At 46.5% G+C, this 27,000-nt stretch overlaps 1 protein-coding gene across 2 annotated transcripts in view; it reads right to left on the reverse strand.

The window, feature by feature from the left end:
* LOC119445344 (focadhesin) overlaps positions 1 to 27,000 on the reverse strand; it is a 377,760-nt gene that overhangs the window by 36,556 nt on the left and 314,204 nt on the right. For both annotated transcript variants that reach the window (XM_037709656.2, XM_037709655.2), the window contains exons 31-33: positions 24,787 to 24,902; positions 18,477 to 18,608; positions 1,654 to 1,961 (exon numbers count right to left, since the gene is read on the reverse strand). In XM_037709656.2, the coding sequence (XP_037565584.1) occupies positions 1,654 to 1,961; positions 18,477 to 18,608; positions 24,787 to 24,902 (556 nt within the window). The remainder of the gene's footprint in view (positions 1 to 1,653; positions 1,962 to 18,476; positions 18,609 to 24,786; positions 24,903 to 27,000) is intronic.

Consider the following 27,000-nt stretch of genomic DNA (forward strand, 5'->3'; position numbering starts at 1 on the left):
CGGTCCACGCTCGCTTCACGATAACGGCAGTTAAACGAAACTTCAGCGAGTGAACGGGCGGCGTCAGCACGGCACGGCGAAGGGCACACGCGGACACCGTGGAATGTGAGGGAGGAGGGCGGCAGGGAAGCGGATTTCGCCTTGGCAACTCCGCCGCTTCGGTGGCTCCCCTCGCCCTCCCTCGTAGCTCCCTCACTTTCGACTGTCACCGTGCGCGCCCACCGCCGTGCAGGCGCCGCCGCTACAGCCGGCCCGGCGCCGGCTCCCCGAAGTTTTGTTTTCTGCCGTTATCGGGAAGCGGGCGTTTGCCGGCGTGGGTAGTTTCGTTGGCCGGCCTGGGACAGCGCCGCTGCTTCCCTCTGCACCATAGCCGCAGCATGCAAGGTCAACACATGACTAGAAAGTAGAGGAAGCATAAAGGAGAAAGAAGGGTTTACTGCCATTTTCTACGCGTGGCTACGGTAGCGTGGCTGAGACATCGGCACGTACACGCATGTTCCGGATTAACGCAGAATCGGCTACCTTGCCATTTGAGAGAGGGTGAAATGTCCGCCGAGTTTTTTTTTCTTTTTTTGGTTTGTTCGTGCAGTGGATGACTGGTGCTTTTTTTACTGAATTTTTTTACATTGCTAGATGCCAAGATGTCTGCTAAAAACAAAGACTCTTCTGTTTCTTGATAACAATGCTGTGCACCCGGTTGATGTCAGCTGGCTACGAAATGTTGAGGTGATTTTTTTGACCACTTAACACCACAGCCCACTTGCCGCCCCTCGATGCAGGTCTTATTAGAAATGTCAAATTTCCTTTCTGAACTTGCTGGTGCAGTGGATTTTGGCCAAGATCCAGAGGAAGGACAACAACTTGAAGATTGACCTTCTCGACGCCATCCACAATGTCATGGGATTGTGTCAAGCCAGAAAGCATCGCTAACTGCTTTAAAAAAATATGTATTTTATGGTGCGTGTGACACACCGAGCATCCAGGAAGATGACATTATGTTTGAGATCCCAGATTGGGATCACTTGAACGTCCACAGTTCTTTGGCAGAGTTTGTGTGTACAGATGACCATCTGGTGACATCGCAAATGCTCAGTTGAGTGAGGAAACGGTGGCTTCGTTCTTTACCTTTCAAAATAACTTGTTTACAGACTTTAAAAAAAAAGAAAGTTCAGTGACAACTGACGAGTTATTTTAACGTTGCTCAATAAAAGTGTGTTGGCGGCGGTTTCTGTGGTGTTGTGATGCTGCTCCGCATAACAAACGTGTTACGTGGAGCAGTATCACTCGACGACACAGAAAGCTTTGCTAGCAGGTTTGTCATCAAGTAAGCCTGTTTTCCTACGTTTTGGGGCTTGCTTTGGATAATACGATTTTTGGATGATGCATTTTATATTCTGGTTCCCGCGAAGATCGTATCAACGAGGTTCCACTGTAGTGTCTACAATGGTGTTTGATTATGTTGTGCAGACATTCTTTGTGACAAGCCTTAATGCAGGTGCCACTGTTTTCAACTTTGCATAGCTTTCTCTGGCAATTCAAAATAATATCCACTGGGGTAACCACAAATCTCATGCTTGATTTTGCCAGGAGGCTGCACTGTAATTTTAATAAATGTTCTCCTCAGGCCCGATTGAACTACTGCTGCCTGCTCACCTCTCACCACCCAGACTGGTGGCTGTGGAGAAAATGTTGCAGCCAGGTGGGGCTTTCCCTGCAGCCGCTAGGTGGCAGTGCAGGGCAAGTAGCAGCGGCAAGGATTCGAGTGCGTCCAGCAGCGCCGCCCTGGAGTCCGGTGTAAGACGCACTGCACAGCGCCCCAGTGCAGGCAGCAACGCCCTCTGCTGGGCATCCCACACATCTTCCTGGCACTGCCGTGCCACCACAGTCAGCAGGTCACATAAGGCTCCCCTGGCACCGGGAGGCAGCTCAGAGCCGTCGTCACCTAGGAGGGACTCGACACCCTGCATGCCCCAGCAAAACCTACTGAACTAAAAATCTTATTTAAAGCAACCACTACACTACAAACATCAAAACGAGAGCTTCTTGAAAAAAGACAAAGCTTAGGAATGAAGCTTCCTACGGTGTATTATGCATCAAATGTGTTTTTCCTCCCCCGAGGAAAGGTCCACACGGGGAATCCATGATTTGCCATAAACCAACCAGAATCCAAAGAAAGCCAACGGAAACTCTGCACAACTCATCTGCATCAAACAATAGAGAAAATGAAAATGTTTCGCTTTCGTCGCATATGGTATCGAATGCAGGCCACAAAGAGCAGCTCTAGAAAGGGAAACTTCGTCATTCACCTGACTGTAACACGAATACCAGCAGCCGCCAATCAGTGCCAAGTACCCAGTGGAAAGAAAAAGCTTGCATTCACGGCAGGTTTGCACATGCGGCACACCAAACAAATATGAAATGCAAATCTTGGTAGAAAAGGCATAAAAAAAGATTACACAAAGGTGTAAACGACAGGAGAGGTGCCACTAACAGCTTTTCGTTGGTGGCACCTGTCCTGTGCCAACAATGAGTCTTAGTAATGAAATTCAAAGGTTGCACCAACAAACTGCGTCTGTTGGAGGAATAAATTTGTCTTTTTTTCTAAATTAAATTTGGTTCATCGGACTGCTTGGACCTTTTGGCCACTTTTGGGTCTGAAAAATCGGTTGGTTACTGTATTGTGGCTGTGCCTGAGCACGATGGCAGAATGCCATGAACCCATTAGAACTCATTTAATTTGTAGATCGTAAGATCTTACAGATTTTGTATGTACTGGCAAGGTCAAATTATTGAAAGCCAGCTGGCACTCTTCTTTTGCAAAGCAAGGACAATGGGTTTATCTGCTGGTGATACTTCCTGCAAAATATTTTTAACGCATACACATCAATAAAGTTGTTACCAACCAACCAACACAATTTAAATATTAAATTAGACTTCCATTATTTCGACACCTGTTAATTTGATTCCAGCTGAAAGTACTGGGCAGTGCTCATGCATTTTTGTTAATTTGATCTTGAAATTGGCCTTCACCAGATAATTCGAGCGTGACCAGTAAGCACGCACATGCCTGACCCCTATGGTGACCCCGGTAGTGACCCCTTTAGTGGCAGCATCTGTCTCGGCGGAGCTCAGGGGAAAGCGAATGCGTTGAGCATCTGTCATTGTAAATGCCTGTTTCCGGCCCACCATAGGAAGATTTTCAAGTGATAACCATAGCATGTTTGATTACGGTATTTACCAAATTCTAACGCGCACCAAATTGGGCTAAAAAATGCCTGTGCGGTGCAGTTTGACACAAAACTAAAACTGCCTTTGCAACGTTTGCGTGCTTTGCTGCATAACACCAATGTATTGAGGCGAAGCAGACTCTAAGAAACATGCAGCAAAGCTAACTTTAGAAACCCGGCCACTATTGTGAAACGAGTTCTCTCGCTAAAAAAATCAGGTGCACGCTAGATTTCTACCTTATTTAGGAGCTTTAAAGTAATTTGTGAGTTAGTTTACTACTTTGGACGCATACAAAGTTGGCACGCGTTTCATTCGGGGGCCTGTTAGAATCGGGCAAATACTGCTGAATTAATCAGCATTGTGTTTTGGTGTTTTTTCTGGAACTTGTTTAATTCAACCCGCCAGGTATTTTGACCAATTTTGTTGGTCCCGTCAAGGTAGAGTTAATGGAAGTCAACTGTACAGCATTCATCATTAGAAAGACAAAGAACAAGAACGAAGTGAACACACAGAGCGCTGACTCTAAACTGCATTTATTGGAAGAAACAACCAAGAGGCGAAAAATAATATGCATGCGTAGATTGCATGCCTAAAAAAATTTTTAAAGGGGCCCTGAGCCACTTTTTAACGAAGTGGAGAAATGCATTTAAAATTAAGATAGGATATTTCAGAAATAATTTGCCACAAAAAGTACTTCAATGCATTCAGCAGAAGTGGAGTTATTGGCAAATAAACACACCTTTCATGGTGCTTTCACTCGTTCTTAAACGATTTGCACTGCAAAGGCTACGGCGGAGTGGGGTGCAGCCACAACGCTCCGTCTAATGAAAGTCACTGTGGCACGCAGTTTAAGTTTAATTTTGGATGTTATTGTAGACGCCATTAATTCCAATTTTGGCGCCTACGACGCGCTAATCGTAGTGTTCCTGTATACGGGGGCATCTACAGGGATCGACAGACATTAGTCACATACAACTTTGCATTTTGAAGTGTTATCAATAAGTCTGCCAAGGCATCTAACCAGCAGCGGCCAGGAGTGGGCGTGTGCTAATGTGCGTGTGGTCTGACCTTAAGTTTCGCGTAGTTTGAAGCTAGTTTTTATTATTTTTTAAAATTTATCAATACTGTAGGTCTTCTGCAGACCCATACAGGGAGCAGGCTTACATCATCATAGGCATGTAATAAGATACAAGTTCCGTAAAAGACAACACGACAACATGAGGTAATCGGAACACTTTTCAACAGCAAGTGCATCAATATTATATTAACTACATGGTTACACATCGCGTACACGAGAAGAAAAAAATCTAGCACTATAATTTGTATGCTATAGATCAGAAAAGAAATGTACAAACAATAACAATACAACACTACAAGATACCTTCTGCAATTTTCAACAGGAAAAGCAGTTATACAGGGTCCATTAGCTGCTCCACAAGTGAACAAAACTGATCTAAATTTGGATTATTTACAGCTTCGCTTGGTAGCACATTCCAAGCGTTCACAGTTTATCCCTGGTTAAGCGTTCAAAGCTAGTTGAAATTAGTGGGACCTGATCACTAGAACACCCATAAGCCAGGCGGCCAAAGTTTAATTCTTATGCGGGCAGTCGCGGCTTCTTCCGCGACCGGAAGAAGCCGGTCGCGGAATTATTACCAAAATTAAAAAGTAGATTTTCACTTACTTCAGCCTGTTTATTAAACCTCTCCAATAAATATACAAAGTAACAGTTGGAAGAATTAAGCGCACTGATCCAAACAGATCCAAACAGCCTTCTAGATTAATGTCAGCTATTGGCCAATAGTAGCCGCGTTTTCCAGACGCTTTATGACGAAATAAAGAGTCAAGGAAAGAGTGAGGAACATGGCTTCAGTTTAAAAAAAGAGCGTTTGAGAGAAAGATGATTTCGTGCTCCGCTTACGATTTCCACGCGCTGTACACGACGGCAAAACTTAGCTGAGATCTTCACAGCAGCGTATGCTATCCGCAGACTATGTTTTTAACAGCAAAGCTGTTCCAGCTAATTGTAAAAAGTGGCACCTGCTGTCACAAAACCTCGCCGAGCTATGACACCACTGCGTTGCCTAGCAACCACCTCACAGAGCGTCGTGTGCCTCGCCTCCTCTCCGTGCCGTGCACATGTTGCCTTGACATGGGACGTTAAGGAGAGGAAAGGAGAGCATGCGCACGGCGTGCGCAATGCTCAGGAGAAGGAAAGAGAAATTTAGAGCGAGATAGAGAAAGAAATTGTACCAGCACCAACGAGGCAACGCGCAGAGCTGCTGCCGACGTCGCCCGTGTTTCCCCGACGTGAGCGCGGGAAACGTGACGGGGAAATGCGGGCGGCGTCGGCAGCAGCTCAGCAGGTTTCGACCAGCCAAACGCCGGCAAGTGTGGAGGCACAGCTTGGCCGTGACGTCACCAGGGAGATAAAGCTCGGAGCTGCCGCGACGGTGGCACAACTCTCATTGACTCTGTGGCGAGTAAATGTACACTTGACATGGGACGACCAAAGAAGATCCGCACAACCGAAGAAGCCACTCATCTAGAAGTGCGTCACGCGGCCAAGCGAGAATCTGCGCGTCGGTGGCAAGCCGATTCGGAATACTGTGCCTAGCAGCTCTTAGCATTTCCTAGCAAAACTTAGCCAAACCTAGTAAAACCTGGAAGAAGCTAGGTCGATCACCAGCTCCACTGTTTACTCCAGCCTTGCGCCCCTAGCGCAAGCTGCCCACTTTTTTCACCAAGCGCGAGGGGTGGTTTAGGACCCCTTTAAATAATAACGTCCCCAAGGCTCAAGCTACACGTGTTATGCAAACATTCTGCAGTGCCCTCCTTCCTCTCTCTTTTTACACAATGCACACCTCAACATTAGGAAGATAAGAAAGTGAGAAAGAAAAAGAGGGAAGTCCAATCTAAGGGTTACTGTGTGCTGTAAATGTCGCTACCTTTTGATTTATGATTGCTTCGGAAGAGTCCTGCCTCCTTATCACTTAGTGTGACAGCTGTCTGGCTGACGCATTTTTCTTTGCTCTCACTGATATGGAAAGCCTCCAGAATTAATTGTTTATCCTTCTCATTATGTCTGTCAATTAGAGTCGTTTAATGGAATCTAATGACATGCGCGCATGATTTGCAGTGCTGTGCTAAATGCATATATAGGTCTAGCTTCTCCGTTTCTCTGATGCTCCCTTAACCTCACATTAGCACACAGCCTAGTTTGTCCAATGTACTCGCTAAACATGACAAGGGCACATGGTACACAATATTTGTCGTGCATGGAATAAAAGAATTCCTGTACTTAACACCGCAACCTGCGGTTATGCTTTTTGGCTTACTCTCCATTCTGTGACTCACGAACGCGCGCATGCTTCCCATTTTCTTTGGTGCTGAGAAAATAACTTTAACCTCGTACCTCAATGCAACGCTCTTTAAATTATGTGTGAGCTTATGCGCATCTGGGAGGGTGGAAACCTGGCCATTCTTTCGTTGACATTCTCTTTCATCGTCTGACTTCAGCCACTTCACAGCTTTTTCACATGTTCTAGTAACAACATAATCAGGGTATCCAGCCTCTCTGTCTAGTTGAACATGAACGCTATCGTTTACTGCATGCAGAACTCTTGGAAATAGCGGAAACAGCGGAACATGCAGAGCTCTCTCCTCCGGGCAGCACGGGCAGCTGCGTGCGACCGCCGGGGCCGCTGTATCTTGAAAGCGAACTGCGACAGGGGCACAGTCCGCCGTGTGCTGTGTTTTCACGGCTTAGTTGGCGTTAATATGCAAGACGCAGCATGAAGGTCAATTCGCTCGCTGCTGCTGCCGCGCATCCTTACTATATCCTTTTGACAGTGAGTTTCCGCGGTCATCAAGTGAGATGTGTTCATGTTTGCTTGTGTGCACGTGGCACCATGCTTGTTAATCCGCGGAGAGCCACGGCGGCAGACGGGCTTTCCCGCACTCCTGCCATTGCACCATTCTGCCCGCTTCCACGCGAAGAATGCTGGGATGCGTGGCCGGCACGGCTCGGCTTGGCCAGCGAAAAATAGAAATGGAGCTATCCACGCACCAGCAACGTTGGAACGTGCCCGACAGCGCTAGACACGCTGTTTGCATTGTGTCATTGGAGTACGGATGCCGGTTGGTTATTCGTCACTGTGACGTTGCGGAGCTCGTCGAACGCCGTTATGTCGGAGTATATCTGTGACTTGAGGGGAGTGTTCGCTGTCTCGGTTGACTGCAAATGGCCCGAGCGGCCATTTTGACTTTTCATGTAGCTTGGCTTGGTGGCTTGACAATGGCATTGGGCGCCTAAAGTGCCGGTGGCGACAACTATGTCGTATTTTCGGTTTCCGCCAGCAAAAGTAGGGCCCTTGTGATCCGTATTTGCTATCTAAAGATGGTGTCTATGACGCGTTGTGGCCCTAAAAATTGGTTTTGGCTGATAGATGTTTTGTATAAAGTCCAAGGGCGATAACGCAGTCGCCGCACGCCGTATGCTGTATGTGCGAGTGAAAACGTGCGAGGGAAGCCGACGACCGCGTCTAAATTTCGCATGCACAAGAAAGAAAAGCAGGGAGGAAGCGCGCCTTCTTCCGTTGCGCTCGTGGCACCGGTGAGGAGGGAGGGATAACGAGCGGCGTTGTACTGTACTCTGGCATAAACTGCGTACTGCGCAGCGGCGCGCGGTCATGCGGGCCGTATCTTAAAAGCGATCTGTGTTGGGGCAGAGTCTAGGCAGTGTAGGTGCATCGGTGGCTCGTAGCTTTGTGCATGCTGTGTGTTCTCGGCGCTCAGTTTGCGTTGAATCGATAGATAACAGCACGAAGGTCACTTCGCTCGCTTCGCCAGCGGCGCTTCCACATGCCGCCAGCGTTTGACAGCGCGTGTCCGCGCTCATCTAGTGTGATGTGTCAAAGCGTCTGCCAGCGCGTCGGCAACATCAACTGGAAAATGAGAGTGCCGGCTTGGTGGGCTAGGCCAGCTGCAGCAAGCGGCAGGATCAGGTTTGAATAAAGGGAGGGGGAAAGGTCACGCCCGCGGCGGCAAGATCACCGGGTCGAGGGATGCAGGCCCGCCTCGCATTCGCTCGCACGCACGCACACGTGCGTCCGCTTCGCATTCCGTCGTGGTGGAGAAGGTATTTCCGGTTGCAGCTTGCGCAAAAATTGGGGCGAAATCTCTTGGGGCGGCGGGGAAAAACTTGTTATTTCGAGGTCTCAAATACATGTGCTTCTATGGAGCAACGGCGGGGAATAAAAAAACTTCATTATATCCAGGAATTCGTTATATGGAGGTTCGTTATAAGCAGGTTTAACTGTATAAATATTAGTATTAGATAGCAGCATGTTACACGAAGAAATTATTTTATCTGTAGTCTTCCTGCCCCTACGTGGACGCGGCCAGCGAATACTACGGACTTCCCACAGGGGGTCCCCACGTAGTTCCTCAGGACCAAATAAAGTTGATGTCTGTCTGTCTGTAGTGAATTATAGACAGGCTGGATATTATATACCCATATTTACATGCAGTACATCATACATGTATTATTTGTTTAAACTTTCAGTGTTGATCCATAGTGTCACGTTGCACTCATGGTGTTTATGATTTGCCGGTTTCTTCTAGTGCAAATGCAGATCGAAATGTGCCAAGCGTCTCAACCCCACATCCACACAAAGCCAAAAATGCTTGTGAATGACCCCCAAAAGTTTTGGCGTGTTAATAACGCCTCAAAAGATAATGCGGTCACGCTGATCTATTCCATTGGTTTACCGGTGCTAGGATGATGTGATGATGTATGTCCCCATGTACTTAATTCTGTATTTTGTAGCAACTTCGTCGCATGTACTGATCCTGTGCTTCCAGCTTTTGAGTGTTGCAATTACCCAGCTATGGATTTTATAATCATTGAACCTCTTGGGGTCGAAAATGTAATTAAAGGTCTAAAGTTGTCATCAAGTCCTGGTGCTGATTTGATTAACGCAAAAGTTCTGAAAAATACTGTTGTTTATTCATCTGTTCTACTTTCAAGAATTTTTCAGCAATCTCTAGACACCCATCAGCTCCCTGCAGATTGGAAGGTCGGGAAGGTGGTCCGACTTCACAAGTCCGGCAGGAAAAATTCGCTCCTCAATTGTCGCCCCATTTCTCTCACCAGCATTTCTTGTAAGGTTCTTGATCATATTTTGTACTCACATTTAGTAAAGCACTTAGAGAATAATTCATTTTTCACTGAAGTACAACATGGTTTCCGAAAAAACTTGTCTTGCGAAACTCAACTTCTTTATTTTACTCACAGCCTTCATCTTATTGTTGACAAAGGTTCATTCACTGACTGTGTTTTCTTTGACTTCGCCAAGGCCTTCGACAAAGTGTGTCATAAATTGCTTCTATTTAAACTTACCAAACTTAGTCTTGATCCTAACCTGTTTGCATGGCTTGAACATTTTCTTCTTAATCGGTCACAGTACGTTGCGTCAAATAACCATATATCCCCATTTAGCCCCATAGACTCTGGTGTGCCCCAAGGATCAGTTCTAGGCCCTCTTCTTTTCTTAATTTACATTAACGATTTACCCAATGATGTTTCTTCTAGCATTTGCCTTTTCGCAGATGACTGTGTTATCCGCCATGAAATCTCAGACAGTTCTGATAACAAGTTCCTACAAGACGATATTAACGCTATCTCTAACTGGTGTGACGTATGGTTAATGCAACTTAACGTAAGTAAATGTAAATGTATGCGTGTAACTCACAGATATATTCCTCCGCCTAACTATTATCTAGAAGCCGTAACATCCTATAAATACCTAGGCGTCCACATAACCTCGACACTTTCCTGGTCATTACACATCGATAAGGTAATCAACAATACTAACCGCATGCTAGGTTATATTCGCCGAAATTTTTCTTCTGCTCCTATGTCAATAAAGTTAATCTTATACAAAACGCTTATTAGGAGTAAAATGGAGTATGTCTCATCCATCTGATACCCTCACCTTCAAACCCTTATTCAATCACTTGAACTAATCCAAAACAATGCTGGGCGTTTCGTTTGTGGTAATTATAGTCGCACTTCAAGCGTTACTTCAATGAAAAATTCCATGCTACTTCCTCTACTCTCCGCCCGACATAAGTGCTCTCGTCTTACTTTATTTCATAAACTACATTTCCACAATTCCTACCTGCGCGATAATCTTATATCATCTCCTACCTACATTTCCTCTCGCATTGATCATAGCCATAAGGTTGGAATAACTCATTGCCACACCAGAAGCTGTCAAGAATAATTTATTCACAGGACCTCTCAAGAATGGAACCACCTTCCCGGCGCAATTGTTGCAATCAAGGACAACTCGTTTCGTTCAGCCATATCCGATATCATCGCTCCTTGATACAATTAACTAATCAATTTTTGCTGTATTAACTAAACCACTTTTGCTGCTTTGTTAGTTACTTATGTGTGATTTTCTTCTTTTCTTTTTTTTTTTACCCACTCCCCTCTGTAATACCTCGGCCTTGAGGGTACAATTGAGGGCGCCTCTGCTTCATTACAAAATAAACAAATAAAAACACACTGGCTTAACCTGGGAGAAAGAGTGTTTCATGTCGCTTGTCGAAGCACGCATTCAGCATTAGCGGCCAGATATGTACGAAAAAGTGCATGGAACTCAGCAAGAAAGCTTTGCTTCAAAACTAAACTCCAGAAGTGTGAGGTGGTACACCAGCCTCTTCTACATAATAGAGTAAAGAAGTGCAGGTTTCATGGCCAGGAGATGAGAATTCCAAAAGCGACCATAAATTTCCGAGTGAATAAAAAAGGGGCTTATTTGTTATGGAATGTCAATATCTTGACATACCTTTTGAAAACATGTCTTCTCATGCCTGCGGTCTGATGTTATTTTTACTTCGGTGGGCTACAAAAGGTTAGTATATTTTTCCAGTCTTCACCAACATTTCAGGACCAATGCCTTCAACATTTTCTTTCGGAAACTTTACATCTTTATGAATAAGTAGCCTTTCACTATACGAATGAAGATTATGATCGCTAGTCAATGCCCCCGTGTCTGTCGTCTCCTCTTGTCCCATTCAAAAGCGCTATTTCTTCCATTCAAAAGCGCTGTTTCATTCAAAAGTTGGCACACTGTTGGCGTGCATGCTATAGTTGCAAGGTATCCTATGTCTTTTGCTGTACGGTTGCTCTTAGTTCCATTTTATTTGAGTTTGAGTTTATTCAACTACATAGTACATGAGAAATGTGCATTTGTGGTTGGGTATGATGGGGAACAGCTGCATAGAAGCAGCTTGACGGGCCTCATCACCCCTAAAACAAAACAACAAGCACAGGCAGCAGAAAGCAGTGGTACATAAAACTACATATACATATGTGGTCTTTCACAAGAAATAATGAACTAAACATTTACATACCATGAAGACTAGATGTTCTAGACTTAATGAAATAAGCACATCATTTTAAATAATGCTGTTCTTGATAAAGTACTAAAGTTCTCAATTGTTAGTTTCAACCTATTTAGTACATGTGGAAGACAAAAACGAAGAGTTTGAACTCCATAAATAGTGCGAGGACATGGTACATACCAATTCTCTGTATGTCAAGTTAAACGACAGGCAGTATTAGGTTGCAAGGCAGCTAAATTATGTTTGTACGTACTCTCTCTGCGGATTTCAGATTTAAAAGCTGACAAGAGAAAGGTGACTTCGCGCTCCGCTTACGTAGCAATAATCAACTCTCAAGATTCCAAACTTCTTAAACAATTCCGAGGTGTGCACGTTATAAGAGACACCTTCAATAGACGGTAATGCATTTTTTTGCAGGGAGACTAAAGTATTTAAAGGTTTTTTTTTAGAGCCTGTTGACCAAACCAGATAACAATAATGTAGATGAAAAGAAAAAAGAGCATTGTACACTAAAAGGTTTCGAGGTACAGGTAGTATATGTTGACACCTGCACAATATGCCTAACACTCTAGAAAGTTTATGACTTATGCGCTCAGTATGATAATCCCATATCAAGTACAGTGTAGACCGCTTATAACGTAAGTCGCCGGAGTCGCGAATATCCGCACTATAAGAGGTACCGCACTATAACCAAAGCAACAATTTTAAAGGCCCGCACATATGCAAAACGTGCGCACCGAGCCGCCACGCATATGCGACAGTCGAGGAATGTGGCTAGAACGTTTGCATTCAATTTACAGTCGAATCTCGTTAATTCGAACCTAATCACGCCGCGGCACCTCCGACCGGCATTGCTCCGGCACCTCCATAGAGTAAAAGCTTAAGAGAGACCCCTCAATGTCGCGCGCGAACGAAAAAAAAAAAAAAAAAAAAATGCGGTGGAAATTTCACCCTCTCTCAAATGGCAAGGTCGCCGATTCTGCGTTGCGCCGGAACATAAGTGTACGTGCCGACGTCTCAGCCACGCTACCGTAGCCACGTGTAGAAAATGGCAGTGAACCCTTCTTTCACCTTTATGCTTCCTCTACTTTCTAGTCACGTGTTGACCTTGCACGTTGCGGCTACGGCGCAGAGGGAAGCAGCGGCGCTGTCCAAGGCCGGCCAACTAAACTGCCCCCCCCCCCCCCCCCCCGCCGGCAACCACCCGCTTCCCGATAACGGCAGAAAACGAAACTTCGGCGAGCGGGCGCCAGGCCGGCTAGAGAGCCGGCGCGTGCACGGCGGCGGGCGCGCACGGTGACAGTCGAAAGTGAGGAAGCTACGAGGGAGAGCGAGGGGAGCCACCGAAGCGGCGGAGTTGCCGAGGCGAAATCCACTCCCTGCCGCCCTTCTCCCTCACATTCCACGGTCTCCGCGTGCGCCCTTCGCCGTGATGTGCCGGCGCCGCCCGCTCCCTGAAGTTTCGTTTACTGCTGTTATCGTGAAGCGACCGTTGGCAGTTTCGTGGCACTCGCTCGCTATGCGCGCCCACGACTCGCACTCAAGATTCTGGTTTCAGCCTCACTGGCTGTTCGTTCGCACCGCGTGCCCTTCTCCTCCACTTCGTCTCTCTTTCTTCCTCGAGCACTCCTTGGGGTGCCCGTTTGAGGGGAGCATTCGCCGTCTCCACTGACTTCCGTACTCCCAGGCAGCCGCACTGTAACCGGTATTTCGTTTCCCGCAACTGCACTATAAGCAATACGTGTATACATACATGGAGTGCTATGGGAAATTTAACGGGAGCCTGAAAAGACCGCACTATATCCGGTCCTGCACTATAAGCGGTTACGTTATAAGTGGTCTATACTGTATTCAATAAAGATAACACCAAGTATTTTTACAGATGAGGAAAGTTCGATTTCATTACTCTTGCGAAATAATTTCCGAGATGATTTACAAAATTTTCATTTCACTCGGAACTGTACAGCTTTAGTCTTAGAGAAATTTATGTGTAGCGAGTTTTTAACAGTCCGCAAGTATATTTTCTTTAGTACTTCATTAGCAGATACAAGGTTGTCCACGGTATCACCAGAAAAAAATAAAGCTTGTCATCCGCACAAATGACATAATCTACAGAGCTGTCAACTCTTACATTATCGTTAATGAAAATATAAAATAAAAGGGGCCCCATTATACTTCTTTGTGGTACGCCATTCCGAACACCTTTAGACAATGATAACTCTCGGTTAATAGATACACACTGATGCCTATTTGATAAGTAACCTTTTGTAAGTGTTTAAGTGACACCACGAATGCCATAACAATATAGCTTTTCTAACAGAGTAATTTAATTAATTCGGTCGAATGCCTTCGAAAAATCCAAGTACAGTGTAGACCGCTTATAACGTAAGTCGCGGGAGTCACGAATATCCGCACTATAAGCGGTACCGCACTATAACCAAAGCAACAGTTTTCAAGGCCCGCACATATGCAAAACATGTGCACCGAGCCGCCATGCGTATGCGACAGTCGAGGAATGCGGCTAGAACGTTTGTATTCAATTTACAGTTGAATCTCATTAATTCGAACCTAATCATGCGGCGGCGCCTCCGACCGGCATTGCTCCGGCACCGCCATAGAGTAAAAGCTTAGGGGAGACCCCTCAATGTCGCGCGTGAACGGAAAAAAAACAACAACAACAACAAAAAAAAAATGCGGCGGAAATTTCACCCTCTCAAATGGCAAGGTCGCCGATTCTGCATTGCGCCGGAACATGTGTGTACGTGCCGACGTCTCAGCCACGCTACCGTAGCCACGTGTAGAAAATGGCAGTGAACCCTTCTTTCTCCTTTATGCTTCCTCTACTTTCTAGTCACGTGTTGACCTTGCACGCTGCGGCTACGGCGCAGAGGAAAGTAGCGGCGCTGTCCTAGGCCGGCCAATGAAACTGCCCACGTCGGTAAACTCCGCTTCCCGATAACGGCAGAAAATGAAACTTTGGGGAGCCGGCGCCAGGCCGGCTGGAGCGGCGGCGCCTGCACGGCAGCGAGCGCGCACGGTGACAGTCGAAAGTGAGGGAGCTACGAGGGAGGGCGAGGGGAGCCACCGAAGCGGCGGAGTTGCCGAGGCGAAATCCGCTTCCCTGCCGCCCTCCTCCCTCACATTCCACGGTGTCCGCGTGTGCCCTTCGCCGTGCCGTGCTGGCGCCGCCCGTTCACTCGCTGAAGTTTCGTTTAACTGCCGTTATCGTGAAGCGAGCGTTGACCCTTTCGTGGCCCTCGCTCGCTATGCGCGCCGTGATATTTCACGACTCGACTCGCACTCAAGATTCTGGTTTTAGCCTCACTGGCTGTTCGTTCGCACCACGTGCCCTTCTCCTCCACTTCGTCTCTTTCTTCCTCGATCACTCCTTGGGGCGCCCGTTTGAGGGGAGCGTTCGCCGTCTCCGCTGACTTCCGTACTCCCAGGCAGCCGCACTGTAACAGGTATTTCGTTTCCCGCAACTGCACTATAAGCGATACCGTATTTACTCGAATCTAGGCCGACCCCCCAAAAGTTCGAAGTCCGAAAAAAAAAAAAAACTTACCTCGAATGTAGGCCGAACGAAAAAGCGAGGACAGCATTCGCAAAATGAAACACCATTTATTAAACTTGAACATGCCGAGCTCATTCTATGTCACCATCGCTGCTAGCCTCGTCGCTATCTTCCTTACTGCTGACATCTTCAAACAGTGCGCTATATTCAGTACCATCCAGCGCATCAGAGATGCTGCATTTTTGGAAGGAGCGCATGTTGCGGCGCACGCAAAAACCATCTCCCGTGGCCCCCTCCAACGACAGACCGATGCCGAAGTTCCGCCCGGTTTGAACGTTTGATGATGCCTCTACGGCTAGCACAACTACCGCATTTACTCGATTCTCACGCTTCCTCGATTGTAACGCGCACCCGTTTTCCGCGAGGAAAAATTTGGAAAAATAGATTTCCTCCCGATGCACTGATGTTGCGATGAATAAAAAAAGTCGCAGTTTCGCCCGAAAGGCGATGCATCGAATGCGGTAGCAAATTAGTAGACCGCTATTAACAAGCACGGTGTCACACGCACTCAAGCAAACATGAACACACCTCGCTCGTTGACCGCGGAAACGAACTGTCAAAACGCTGGAGACGAAGCGCGCCTTCGTGCTAGCATGCCTCTCGCTTCAACGCGGCGAAAACACGGCGCGCGGCGGACTTTACCAGTCGCAGATTGCTTTCAAGATAGGGCCAAGCCTGATCGTATCGCTGGAGTGGATCGTCGCAGATTACGTCCTGCTTCGGTCCACTGAAACCGTTCCGCATTGCTTTGCTGGCGAAAATCCTCTCCTTCTGTTTGCGCCAGTCCCGCTCGCAAGTTTCGGATTCTCCGAACGCCCGTGATGCAGCCCGATTTCCGTCCGTCTCCGCACAGATGATCACTTTCCTTTTAAATGCGGCATCATGATGAACTCGGTACTTCATGCTGATAGATAGAGCAGACGCTGAGAACGTGAAGACAGACGGTAGACTATTGCCTAAGCACGTGTACTGCAGCACACGGAGGAAGCTTCCGCATGCTACAGTAGCTAGGCACGACGCGCGTGCGAGGCGGCCATTTTGAAATGCCGACGCAGATTTAGGGTCGTGTTGAAAGTGCGCGTTAGATTCGAGTAAATACAGTATTCGTTTAGAAAGCGGCACTATTGACCCTTTTTGCGGAGCAGTTTGCTTTAGAGAAACGAGATGGCGCTTACGGCGGCGCGCCAAACCTCTCCTCAACGACCGCGCATGAATACGAAACCATTACCGCTTCTAACTTGCTTCTGTGCGATCAGCTGTCGGAAATGCTACTGAGTTTTCGCTAACGCACTGTGCTCTATTCACTCTTGTTTGAATCCTGTGGATTGAAGACGTATGCAGTAGTTGGCTGCAAAAATAGTGACTGGCATATAAAGGAATGTAATGAATATGTTGGGCCAAGTTCGCGGACCGCTGCTGCAATTGTCCGTAAGCGTTTCCGGCTCTTCCAGATGTACGGCTCTCCTCGAGGATACACAAATTTGATCATCCGCCTGCGTTGTATTGCTAACCTTCAAAGAAAGCGCTTCAGCCCCGGTACGTCGGCAAGAGTGAGTACTGCTTCTTAAACAATGATAACGGGAGTAGCGCCGCCTCCTGTCATTGTAGGTTTCGCGCACATTATTTACACACATCTACCCCAACCAGCACGGAAACTTACATCCACTCTTTCGCCAACATGTCAAGAATAAGTGAATGGGCGCACACTTTAATATATGCGCACTATATACGCACAATAAGTGACGATACTACATCGATAGCGCACGAATGGTCGAAGCTGAATGTTTCGTGAAGGTCCACAAGAGTAAGCGAGTTACTATCGATAATACGGATTTGCTACAAGGTACTGCAATGTGCGGAACAGGTATACGTTTCAAGTCTTGTGCGCAGCAAGAACAGATCTATCGGAACTGATCACAGCCGCGAGCGATTAGGCAGAAAATAATCAGATAGTGGCCGCACCGAGGAACTTCACTGTGTCAGAAACTGACAAGCCGCTGCTTCAAAATATTTGTCAAATAAAGTACAAAGAGCAAAACACGCTAATCCTGATTCAATTCATGAGCGGAATGTTTGGATAGCTTGAAATATATATTTAGCCCCGCTTTTAGAACAAGCACAATGTACGCTGCTTGCGCCGTTTAAACATAGGTTAATTAGCTCCGAAAGCGCTTTTGCATGTCCTCTGAAGCTGTGATCAAAGCTTCGTGTCGTTCACCCAGTCACCGTTTACGATATCTCCCAAAACAGTGGTTTTCTAAGCCGCGCCGGCGTCATACACTTCCATTGTAAACAAGGAGGCAACGGAGGCAGTTGAGGCAAGCAATGGACGCGTCACCACGTGATCAAACATGGCAGCGCCCACGAGATCGCCGCGAAAAGGGTCAATAGTGGCATCGCCCATTTGGTGCCATTACGATAACGCCACACCGCGCGCCGATGCTGCACCATACCGATACTACCGATACGACGCAGGTCAAAATGGCGACGTCGCTCGTGTACTTCAGCTGGCTACTGGCGCGGCTAGTAGCGGCTGCGATACTGACTTTTCTAGATGGCGCTAACTATGCACCATATTTATCAGTTTCAGTTAAAAACTGGCGCGTTTTTTAAAATCCTCGAATCTAAGCCGACCCTAGAGTTTTGTGTGTGATTATTTGAAAAAAACTATCGGCCTAGATTCGAATAAATACGGTATGTGTATACATGGAGTGCTATGGGGAAATTAACGGGAGTCTGAAAAGACCGCACTATATCCGGTCCTGCACTATAAGCGGTTACGTTATAAGTGGTCTATACTGTATTAATAAAAACGGTCATATGCGAGGTCAGCAGAGGAACAAGATAATACGTTGTTCTAATTTAATGTATTAATTTCCTCTCTGAAAGACAAATCTGCAAAGCATAACTTTCTATGTTTTACCCATTAGCATACAAGCTGATGATATGCATTCATCATCATTGCTGTCATGCTTTTTAAACAATCAATGCTTCTGTCCATCAGATGGATTAAGAAAATTTATTTCCTGGGCCTCATGACAGAGGTAGGGATGCAATGTGGGCAACAAACGCTTTGCTGCTCTACTCAAAGCAGTTGGGACTACTGTAGAAAAGCCTTTGATTTGCCTCTTTTTCCCAGCTTTTCTTTGTTGGTGCTCCTGTCGTATATTGTCAATTGTCTCTGCCTGGAGTAGCAAGCTCAGTATACAGCTTGTCTGAAACATTTGGCTCACATTACCGTCCAGCCGACACCCACCTGGAGAACGACAAGTCCCCCTGGTTTCAGGGCCCGAGCAGTGGCCAGCTCCAAGAAGGGCCCCAACTTGCTGCTGGGTGCCGACTTCACCACCGTGGGCAGCCCACACACCAGACGCTCCACACACGAGCCCTGCACACCGACCACTTTGATCATAACCACACAGACCTACCGACGGACACAGAAATTGGTGAAAAGTGCAAAGTCACCTGCAAGGTACGTATAACACCACTCAAACCTCGTTATAACAAAACGGGATATAATGAAATATTGTATATAATGAAGTAAATGAAATTTCTCTTTAAATCCCTTGAAACGAGGTTGAAAACCTCGTTTTAACAAAGTGAAATTATTCTGCTAATGGATGTAACGAACTAAGTTCATCTCCGAAACCCAAAAATACCCAACCGTTGCACACCGAGTAGATCGCTTTCCGTGGAGTTTGGCACGGGTTCGCCACGAAGGTTCAAAACTTCCGCGTCCCCGTATCGAACACGTCGTCGAGCAACATTGGTCTTTCTCACCACCGCGATTAATGCGCACCTGCACACAAGCCGCAGCTCACCATCACACTTCTCCACTGAAGGTGCTCAGTGCTGGCTGGCAGCTGGGCGTGGCCTCCAAGGTCGCATTGACATCAGTGCAATCTCGGAGGGCGCGGCGAAGTTTGCCTGCCGCCTCAATCACACACAATCACCACATGTTGGAAGCGCCTCGCTTGCGTAGTATGAAGGATAATGCGGCGTACTCCTCATAGGTTTGGCTATCGACGCTCAATAAAACCCCATGCGGGTTTTGGCTGTCGATGCTCAATAAAAACCCCACGCAGGTAAGTACCCTCCAAACGAGGGAAGTTTCTTACTGTCAAAATAATAATCTTGGGCAAACAGAAAGCGCAGAATAGTTTATAGGCACTCTCTCTTTACCGAATACGTACAGTGAACGCCCATTGCACGCAGTCGCCGCGATGCAGTCTCCCGAACCAGCTTCTTGCGTAAAAGGTAGGCAATCGTTGAGAGCTGACTATGTGAAATATGTTCTCATAGTGTGCTGTCTGTATAACCAAATGGAGCATAACAAAATGAAGCCTTAGTGCAACGATCGCACGGTTCGCAATGACCGTCTGTGCATCTGCACGCATGTCCGCGCACAATGTTTCGCTTTCGGTTCGAGCGCGTTTTCGCACCGTGCCGTGAGCTTTAGGCCGCAGCATATGAACATTTGACGGTACACGAGCAACCATTGTTGCGTGGACGCTATCAGAGCTGCTCAAAAATATTTTCGTTATAACTAAAGACTTCGACGCTCGACAGCGACTTGTGATGTGCCATCGTGACGATTCAGTCATTTTTTTTTTCTTTTGTTCTAAATTCTTGGACGTTTCAATATCGTTATTTCTCAAGTTGCGTTGCACTGTATGTGTATCGGTCTTCTCAGCGAGGAATTTCCCGCTGCTTCCCTTTGTTAATCCGGAACATTGATTGTTTGGTGCTAACACAAACATGAGCATATGCCATGCCTTTTTTTAATGTGCTTCTTACCGTTCCCTTTCCATTCTGGTGAACTTGCCAGCATCTAGCATCAACAAGTTCTTAGACCCAATCTTCATTATACTAACTGGGCAGCGCACGCGGGCGAGTTTCTCAGTGCGCGCTTTCTGCTACTCACCGAACATCGCAGCCCCGACGCCATAGCAGAAATCTTCCTCGCGGAAGTGCTCGCTACACACCCGAGTTGTAGCCGATGGCTGCTTGCCGGTTCTAAGTTTTGCAATCCAAGCTACACGCAGCTTCTTGGCCTGCGGGTACGTGTGAAGGCTGACACCGGACTCCGTTGCGTACGTCCGGCGCTGCGGCACCGAGCAGTAGCCTACCATTTTGGACGCCTTCAAAGGCAGCCACTACGTATTATAGTGCTTTCAAGTGTTGTCAAGCACACACGGAAGGCGGGAAAACACCCCCACTTAATCAGAACCGAAGCGCAGGTGGGACTAAACTATCGTTTTCAGCTCGCTTCTGCCCTTCCAAAGCAGACGACGCGGCCGCTGTGTACACGTGATCCCTCATACCACGTTTTTGCAAAAACTTTGCCGTGATAGACACAATTATAAAAGTGTGTTGCTGCTTTGAATAAGCCAACAGGCACAGCATCACATGAATGTTTGACAGGCTGCTTAGTACCGCCGCAACATCTTTGTGTGAAGACCTACAGAGATTAAATCAGCTGCCAGGAAACTTGACATGCATCATTTGCCATTAGCTGAAGCCTATGTCTCCAGCTACAGCCTCTTCAGACCTACAGGATAGTGTTCTCTCCATTTTACTCTCGTTTGTCAGGAGATGGGAAGCTTAGGCCTCCTGTCTAGCAATGGCCATCGAGTTTCTCCAGCTACTTGCTCCCAGATGCAGAGTTTTCCTCTCTCCCGCTGCAACCTAGCTGACTGGCAAACAGCGGTCGACAGGCCCGTATGTTTCCATTGCTCTTGTATTGAACATGTCAGTCATCACTACCACAGCCGCTGAATGTCGCCTAACCGACGGTGTTTCTTGAGCTACTAACTTCAAGCGCCAGGCATTTGATCTTTCTTGCCTCACACGCTGTCTCAGAACCCAAAAGCCTAAGCAGCTCAGGCAATGTACAGCCGCTCTTTGCTCCCAAAGGTCGTGTTCATCACATGTTCACTGCTTTTCGTCCCTATCTCAAACCAGTTGCTACACCTCAGAAAAGTGTGCAGTGCACGGTGACACTGCATCTATGACTTGGCCTACAAATTCTATGCTGTGACTGTCTAGTGGTAGTTATCAGCACTGCTCTTCACCGAAGGCTCAGAAAGGTTCTCACACCTTCCATGATGTGCACAGTGAGGGCCACTGACAACAGCACTTCACCCGTCATCAGAAAGTGCACAGTATGTGTCACCATTGCTAGCCACTACACCACTGTTTCTATTTATCGTCCTCGAGTGGTGCCTGCTTGACCTTGTTCTCAGCCTTGACTTTATTTTAAAACACTCCATGCAGAATGACTGTTCTGCAGGTGCAGTACAGCTAGACCTGCCATTTCCTATCTATGCAGCTTCCAGTGAACCATTCCATCCATGTTCTATCGAGTTTGCCCAACTGTCACCACAGGCCACTACAAATGTCCTCTTGGTGAGCTGTCCTCTTGATCCTGTTGGCGACTACATCATGTCCCCGTTTGTTGACATAGTTTTTTTGAGCAATATCGTGCTCCTGAACACTGGCATCAAAATCCTCGAAAACTGCGAGTGCCTACCCATTCTCGATTTCCAATTTGTATTTATGTACATGCTTTGATGCTGAAGGGGTGCACATCACCCCTTCAGAAGGATGCCAGATTTCTTCCTTGGCCTCTGATGGCCTCTGTGGCATCCTCTGCCGTCTCCTTATTTGTTGCCTGCCAATGACAGTTGTAAGATGACTGCTCCCCGTCTTTCTTCCGAGCAAACTAGAGCCCTTGGTCACCTCCTGCTTTTACACTGATATATTTTATTTGGATAACTGCCCTCTCGGACAGACGCCAATAGTCACCCATCACACTGACACCAGTGACGCTAGCTCCATTCACAGGTGATTCTATCAGACCTCCATAGTGGACCGATCCATCATGCAGGGGAGGTCAACAGGATGATGGACAAGAACATCACGGAGCCTTTAAGTAGTTCGTGGGCATCCCCAGTCACATCAGTAAAAAAAAAAAGTCAATGTCTGGCATTTCTGCACTGACCACGGCCACCTTAATAACGTAACGAAAGAGGGTGTCTACCCACTGCCTTGCATGGGTGATGCATCTGACTGTCTTCACAGAGCCCAATATTTGTCGTCAACTGACCTGTGTCCGTGCTATCGCCAGATTGGCATAGACATGATGAACAATGAGAAAACCGCTTTCATAACACCAGGCGGTCTTTACCAATACTAAGTAATGCGCTTTGGCTGCTGCCTTTTGGTCCTTTGGTCTCAGCTACATTCAAGTGCATGATGGACTCTTCTGCATAGCATGCCTTTGTTACCTCAACAATGTCATTGTGTGTTTCAGGGAGTCAGCTTCAGCACCTCAAAAGTGTCCTTGCTGTCTTTTGAGGTTCTGGCCTTCAGGTAAATTCATACAAGTGTCGTTTCTGCTGCCATGAAATTACCATTCTCGATCATCTTGTCAACTCTGCAGGAATCCAGCCTCACCCAGACAAAGTTCGCACTGAGCAAAATTTTCCCGTTCCTGCATTTATGCAAGCACATTCAGACTCTTATAGGCTTACTTTTCTATTTCTATCGCTTTGTTTAAAATTTTGCCAACGTGGCTCGTCTGCTCACCAACCATTTCAAGAAGGATGTCCTTTTTTCTTGGGGGTCACAGCAAGCCTTACTCGCTGTGCGGCTTACAATTTCGCCAATTCTGTTTCATTTTGACCCACTGCACCTACTGAAGTATGCACTGGCATGAGTGGTCATTGCATTGGCACCGTTCTTGTTAAGTGTTAATGGTGTCAGGACTTCGTCACTGCTTATGCCATCCATCTTCTTTCTGCACGCGAGCATAATTACTGAATCAGTGGCCGTGAGTGTCTTTTGCTCGTTTGGGTGGTCAGAAAACTTTGACCGTACCTGTTCAATCGCAGTTTCTGTGTGATAACCGACCACCATGCCCCCCTGTTGGCACTCCCCTTTGAAGGACCCAACCTTGCTCATTGGGCACTGCACCTACATGAATACAGTAGTCCCATCATGTATAAATCTGGACACTGACTTCCTTCCTCTCCATCCTGTAGATCGACCAGACATGCTGACTTGGGCATCTGCATTCTCTCTCTCTCCGACGATCTTCGTATTCTTATCAACCACACCCACTGACTCTGCATTCATTAACGAAACACGTTTCTTTTTCCGCACTCACTAACATGCCCCGTAATCTTTATACGATTGACAATACTGTGATCGAACAGGTTGAGTGTTTTAAATATTTGGGAGTATTTTTCACAGCTGACTTAACTTGGGAGAAACACGTAGATTATGTCACGAAAAAAGCCTTTAAAAAGCTGGGCCTGCTTAAGCACCGACTATCACTCGCAAACTCGGAAACCAAAATGCATGCGTACACATCCCTAATAAGGTCTTCTTTAGAGTATGCATCAATCGTATGGCATCCAAATAACGCTAGTCTTACAAAACGCCTGGAATTGGTTCAAAATAAGGCTGCTAGGTTTATTTTATCTTCGTACTCAACATACACCAGCGTTTCCCTTTTAAAGCGCACACTTAATCTTTTAAACCTTGACACTAGACGCAAGTTCTTACGTTTGTCTTTTTTGCACTCTTTATATTTTGGTGACTCTGCATTCGCGGCTACACGCATTGTTCCTGCACATCATATTTTCACACGTACCGATCATATATACAAGGTATCACCTATTTTTGCAAAAACGGTGAAGTATCAAACTTCCCCCCTTTTATTATCAATTAAAGAATGGAACGCGTTACCGGAAAGCGTTGTGACAATAAAGGAAAGTGCTTCTTTCCAGACAACCCTACTTGCCCATCTTGAATCTAGAAATGTGGAGTAATTTGAATGTAAGGACTATGACGCGATTCATGTAAGATTTCTTGTTAGCAGAGTACATAATTATCGAATTGTGTTATACCACGCCGCATGTGGCATTGCAGTGATGTTTTTCCACCCTTTTTTTTCTTTTGCAACTGTACGATGTGCCGATTTTTTGTGCGTGCCTTTCCCTTTTCTGTTGTATGTGATGCAAATTTGGATTGTGTAAATTCCCCCCCTATGTAATGCCCCTAGGGGCCCTTAGGGTATGTAAATAAATAAATAAATAAATGATGGGACTTGATATTGTTGGCCCCGAGCTGGTCATACCATGGGACTTTCAACTCCCCGTACTCCAGCAATTTTATCTGTCCTGCCTGAACATCTGCGCCTAACTCGCACATACTACCACATGCTGTGTACAGGGCTGTGCTATATTCATGCATAAACACTACTATGGGTAGAATAGAGTGTTTGTTCATGCATAAGCATACACAAATAGCTGAAATCTAGTCTGCCTAATCACCTCCTGTGCTGAGACAGCCCAGTCAGGGACACAGGCCACAGATTATGTGGACTTTATTTCACTTATGCATATTTGCTTATGCATGAATATTTAACTAATAGTACAGTTCTGTACACAATCCAAGGCACGCATTTATAATAGACAGGAAGAGAAAGCTCCCCTAATCATGCAAATGTTACTCAGAAAAAACGAACGAGTTTGTAAAATACACTAAACAGTGCTCACCGGCAGTGAATGTAGCAGAGGTGGAGAAGCACACGCTGCCAGCAAAGCGGCCATGGCGGGTGACGAAGGTGCACTTCTCAGTGCCACACCCAACACCAGATCTGGCAGCCCCGTCTCTGCACATGAGAGGAGAACCACAGACGCAATCTTCATTTAAACCGTAGGTTGTGCAGATATACTTAGACTACGCTTGCGTGAATGTAAATTTTTCGGTTCGAAGGAAATAGTAATTTATGTTGCATAATTTCGAAGTAAATAGTTTGAATAGTCGTGGGATTTAGATAAAACCTTCACATAAAAGCCAGATGTTGACAAATCTAAGAAAAGTTGGTTCTTAGCGTGCAAAAAGGAAACAGGTTTATCTCTGGAGCTGGCTTATTTTCAAAGTGCTGTTATTAAGATATTTTCATACAGATATGCAAGTTCAACATTTTTACAACTCTAGCTGCACAGAAAAATTGTTTACAGGCTTTTTCTCCCTGTTGTGCTTCAGTCTTAAAATTTTGTGATGATTGAGGCCGTGGGAGCGTTCTGCATTCGTTCGTTGTCGCAATTCTGCGACCTTGACTCTGCGATGCCAGCAGTTTATGCTGTGTAGCACAAATTCAGCTTCATGCTGTACATCTACGCACAAGCTTAACACTTTCCATTCTGCAAGTACACAGACAAAAAATAAAAAATAAATTAACAGTAAAATCTAGGTGCGGTTATATGCGAATTTAAGCTTGAGGAATGGCTTCACAGCAGCACAAGTTTCGTCTTGAGGTGTGGCCTCACGGCAAAGTTTAGGGAAAAGTTGCCTGCCATAAGCTTCACCACAGAGGTGGGGAACAGAGCAGCTGGCCGGAGATAAGATGTGGACGATTCGTGCATCCAGAAATGGAGACTGGTCTTGCAAAGATTAGGGAGTTGTATGCAGTTATTACCGAGGGTTATAACTGCATATTACCGAGGAGCCCAGATTTCTTTCTTTTCGTTCCGGGATGTTGCAATTGGGGGTGCGGCTTATACACTAGAATATGCATAGATTGGTTTACTTCGAATTCTTGAGAAATTTTGTTGAATACTAAAATTCCGGCCAAAGCGAATATCAAATAGCATAATATTCGAAAATATTGAATATTTGCACAAGCCTAACTTAGACACTAATTCGAGTACAGTGCAGTCCACTTATAACGATACCAAGAAGAACGAAAAATCTGATCGTTATAATTGATGATCGCTATATCTGGACTGCCGTAAAAAAAAAAGCTGTCAAACATACCTCTGTAGCTACGAAACCAAATTTTCCCCTTGCGATAAAAAATTGACATAGAAAGTAGGCTGTGAAAAATGAAACATTTATTTATACCACTAAACAGCGTGTCAAGCGTGTGGGGATGCACGACTCTCATGCTTCCTCTGATGTTGTTTTCCCAGCATGGCTCCCATCTCCTGCAACCCGGCTTCGCCGCGTGGCTTTACAGCAGCGAAGGTTGGTGTGGTTGCAGCATATTGCGAGAGGCGCAAGTGTTGCACTGCTGACGCCACCTTGGGTGCAAAAGGAAGAAGGCGCTCCCTCTTCGGCGTGGGGTCGGCGAGCAGCATGCACGGACGCTTCGAGCATGCGCCGGCCCACTTCGTGAGACCGTCTCGCGAGGCAAGGAGCAGGACAAAGGAATGGACGAACTTGGATCATTCGAACCCGCCCCCGTTCGCGTGACCATACACAAGAACGACTAAGCGATGGTGTCTAGCATGGGGTGAACATATTCACTCGCTATCCGGTCGCGGTGAGTCGAACTTCCTCGATTTGTCGCGCGTCCATCGGCGTAGTAATTCGGCTAGCGTGCAATAGTGTATGAAAGGAGCAATAAATGCCCTTTTGATTGTTTACACTACTGTGTTGTCGTTCCTTTGTTCCAAGAGCAGCGACAGGCATGCTAAAATAGTAAGAAATCTGCACTGGCGGCTGTAAATTAGTGTGCATGAAATAAATGAGTGACTCGATGGATGACAGTGCACTCTGAGTGAACATCGGGGTCAGCGTCAAAGACGGGCCATTGTCAATCACGTCGTCACTGCCGCTGCGGTCGTCACCTCCATCGCACAATGCCACAGTCTGTTGCGACAATGATCGCCCCGTCGGAAATCTCTTCGTAGAACGAGGCAGCACTATCTGCACTCAGAAACTCCTCCATCGAAGCACCACCTGTTTCATCATCAGTAACAACG

This window comes from Dermacentor silvarum, chromosome 3 (genome assembly GCF_013339745.2).
Source record: "Dermacentor silvarum isolate Dsil-2018 chromosome 3, BIME_Dsil_1.4, whole genome shotgun sequence".
Classification (NCBI taxonomy): Eukaryota; Metazoa; Arthropoda; class Arachnida; order Ixodida; family Ixodidae; genus Dermacentor; species Dermacentor silvarum.